General features: G+C 46.9%; 1 protein-coding gene across 2 annotated transcripts in view; it reads left to right on the top strand.

Annotated features, from left to right (window-relative positions):
* Positions 1–331: 331 nt before the first annotated feature.
* The window catches only part of LOC112241069 (neutral cholesterol ester hydrolase 1-like), a 25398-nt gene continuing 21906 nt past the window's right edge, over positions 332–3823 (top strand). For both annotated transcript variants that reach the window (XR_006078765.1, XM_042296873.1), the window contains exons 1-2: positions 332–811; positions 2361–2604. Coding sequence is in view for 1 of the 2 variants with exons in the window: in XM_042296873.1 (XP_042152807.1) it covers positions 671–811; positions 2361–2604 (385 nt within the window). In the remaining variant the exon portion in view is untranslated. The remainder of the gene's footprint in view (positions 812–2360; positions 2605–3823) is intronic.

The raw sequence follows: 3823 nt of genomic DNA on the forward strand, positions 1-3823 counted from the left end.
TTGATGAGGTCCATGAACCAAAACAAGTTGGTTCAAGTGATATGGGGTGGAAGCTATTGAAGTTATAAACATTTTTTTTTTTTCATACATGAAAACGTTTTCATTGAAAACAGCCAAAGTAAAAAAATTTAAAAAATGTAAAAGTCATTGCAATAGATTGGACGGGCGAGGTCCCCGAACCAAAGTTGTTTTTATTCATCTAGTCCTATTGGGTGGAAGAATTTACGTTTTTTTGGAAGTATTTCTCTGTAAAGTGAATAAAAATGAATTGATAAAGTTAATAGCGATGTCATGTGGTTAAGAAACTTGACATGTTTCGTTAACATGCAAAAGTAGGCGTCGCAGTTTTAAGACGTTACTGCTGAGCAGAGGAGAGGGCAACGTTTAACATTTCGACTCTAAAAAGAAAATACGACACCGAATTGCAAAAACAAGGCGTGTAACTTGTTCGCTATCGTCCGCGTATTCAGAATATGTCATTTCTATAATTATTGCATGTTCCGTTTAACAGGTATTAACGAGCAAATTCCGAATCTTTAATATTAAAGCTAACTAACGTTACATCACACTGGACTTTGGCAGTGTTATCACACTGACTGCACAGCCCTATGTTGCCGTTGATATACGTGTTCATGTTGGGGAGATAGCGAGCTATACTGGTGTTGTCAAGATGAAGTTGTCTTCTATTGTAGTAACATTGATATTAACGGTGGGTGTTCCTTATTACATCTATACACCGTTACCTGCTGCCATCGAGGATCATTTGAAACTGATGCTGTTGGACGCCTTATTCCGTGCTATGCTGCAAGTGGTAAGAAACAAGAATAGCTATAAACCCAATCATACTTTACATTGCATTAGCTTGACAGTTCTTTGTGTTAACGAGTAACGTTAGTAGGCAATGCAACACTTTCTCTATTACTCGACCTATGTATCTATCATGAATCAAGGTAAGACTCAGATGCAAGGCAGGCAGAGGTCGGTAATCCAGAGGTGGGTCAAAGGTAGAGGACGGCAGACAGGCTCAGGTAGAGTGATCAGGCGGGTGGGCACAGGGTCAGGACAGGCAAGGGTCAAAAACCAGGAGGACGAGAAAAGAGAGACTGGGGACTGACACAAAACCGCTGGTTGACTTGACAAACAAGACGAACTGGCAACAGACAAACAGAGAACACAGGTATAAATACACAGGGGATAATGGGGAACATGGGCGACACCTGGAGGGGGGTGGAGACAATCACAAAGACAGGTGAAACAGATCAGGGTGTGACAGTATCCCAGTCAGGTGCAGCAGGTTTAGGCCTATTGGTTTGAGACACTGAATTGGAGGCTAAACTAGCTAGATAGTTTATAATGCAGTTAACATGTGATGTGTTGTAAAGCTAGCTAGTTCGTCTGAACAAGTAGAACATGTGAACTGATTTGGTGATAGACATAAAACAATGCTTTACTGTGCTTTCTCCATCCCTTGTGTGAAATCATATTTGGATAATTAATTTGAACTAGCTAAATACAGCACGTGTCACGACTTCTGCCGAAGTCGGTTCCTCTCCTTGTTCGGGCGGCGGTCGACGTCACCGGGCTTCTAGCCATTGCCGATCCACCTTTAATTTTCCATTTGTTTTGTCTTGTCTTCCCACACACCTGGTTTGTTTCCCCCATGTCTGTGTGTGAAATTGTTTGTTGTAGAGTGTTTGTGCACTCTGACTGGTTCGCGACGGGTTATATTGTACCCATATTTTGTTGTTCTGAGTGCCGTTGGTTTTTGCATATTAAACTGCTCCGGTTATTACCCAGTTCTGCTCTCCTGCGCCTGACTTCCCTGCAGCCAGTCACGCACCTTCTTACAACAAGATCATTTCTAGTGTGTGTGTGTGGGTGTGTGTGTGTGTGTGTGTGGCCCTTCACCTAGATTTCACACAGTCATGGTGTAAGTAGTGCCTGGGGTAAAGACACATAAACAAACACGCACATACACACTGGGGTTAACAGAGCACCTTTAGCTAATGTAACGTGTGTCAGTGGAGAAGAGAGCAACATTCACAACATTGTCTAGACCCCAGGCTTTATTTTTAGGCTAGTAGGTGAAAGGACCGACAGAGACAGATTGTTAAAAGGGGCCTTGGAGAGCCCTATCCTGGTCAAAGATCTGTGCTGACTTGCAAACTCCTATGGTGGTCATTGCCAAGGGTGTGACATTGACCATGTTGGTAGGACAGAACAAACACTCACTCTCACGTCAAAGCCCAGCTCCTAGAACAGGGTTAGCATACTAAACTACCAGGGATACTCCAGCTCTCCCAGACCTCATTCAAAGGTCTATCTCTCTGTCCTTCTCTCTCCCTCCCCCTCTCCCCCAGGGTGACCTGTGCCAGTGTCTGGGTCTCAGTCACCACATTACAGTGATTCGGGGGTCCACATTGGGGCTGGGGTCCCCGGGGGAGATGGCGGGAGGGCAGGGAGGCGGGATGAGGGTGAGTGACGTGGACTTTGACAGAGTCCCGGTGCGCGTGTACGAGCCCCCCGCCGTGGGGGGAGGAGACGGGGGTCTGAGGAGGGCTGTGATGTTCTACCATGGAGGAGGATGGGCCCTGGGGACCACTAGTAAGTGTGTGTATGTTTACCAGCATAAACACATCTATTTCATGATGTAATCCTAATGTAACAACCTTTGGTTTTTCACTGTCTTCCTCTCTCTCCTCCTCCTCTGCTCCCCCATCTCTCTCTCCTTCTCCACTCCCCCATCTCTCTTTCTCTCCTCTACTCCCACATCTCTCTCTCTCTCCTTCTCTACTCCCTCCATCACTCTCTCTTTCTCTCCTTCTCTACTCCCCATCTCTCTTTGTCTCCTCTACTCCCCTCATCTCTCTCCCTTCTCTACACCCCTCATCTCTCTCCTCTACTCCCCTCATCTCTCTCTCCTCTACTCCCCTCATCTCTCTTCTCTACTCCTCTCATCTCTCTTCTCTACTCCCCATCTCTCTTTCTCTCCTCTACTCCCCCATCTCTCTTTCTCTCCTCTACTCCCCCATCTCTCTCTCCTTCTCTACTCCCCCACCTCTCTCTCCTTCTCTACTCCCCCATCTCTCTCTTTCTCTCCTTCTCTACTCCCCCATCTCTCTCTCTTTCTCTCCTTCTCTACTCCCCCATCTCTCTCTCTTTCTCTCTTCTCTACTCCCCCATCTCTCTCTCTTTCTCTCCTTCTCTACTCCCCCATCTCTCTCTCTTTCTCTCCTTCTCTACTCCCCCATCTCTCTCTCTTTCTCTCCTTCTCTACTCCCCATCTCTCTTTATCTCCTCTACTCCCCACATCTCTCTCTCCTTCTCTACTCCCCATCTCTCTTTCTCTCCTCTACTCCCCTCATCTCTCTCCTTCTCTACTCCCCCATCTCTCTCTCTTTCTCTCCTTCTCTACTCCCCCATCTCTCTTTCTCTCCTCTCCTTCTCTACTCCCCATCACTCTCTCTTTCTCTCCTCTACTCCCCTCATCTCTCTCCTTCTCTACTCCCCCATCTCTCTCTTTCTCTCCTTTTCTACTCCCCCATCTCTCTTTCTCTCCTCTACTCCCCTCATCTCTCTCCTTCTCTACTCCCCTCATCACTCACCTTCTCTACTCCCCTCATCTCTCTCTTTCTCTCCTCTACTCCCCTCACCTCTCTCCTTCTCTACTCCCCCCATCTCTCTCTCCTTCTCTACTCCCCCACCTCTCTCTCCTTCTCTACTCCCCATCTCTCTCTTTCTCTCCTTCTCTACTCCCCCATCTCTCTCTTTCTCTTCTTCTCTACTCCCCCATCTCTCTCTCTTTCTCTCCTTCTCTACTCCC

This window comes from Oncorhynchus tshawytscha, linkage group LG14 (assembly GCF_018296145.1).
Source record: "Oncorhynchus tshawytscha isolate Ot180627B linkage group LG14, Otsh_v2.0, whole genome shotgun sequence".
NCBI classification, from domain to species: Eukaryota; Metazoa; Chordata; class Actinopteri; order Salmoniformes; family Salmonidae; genus Oncorhynchus; species Oncorhynchus tshawytscha.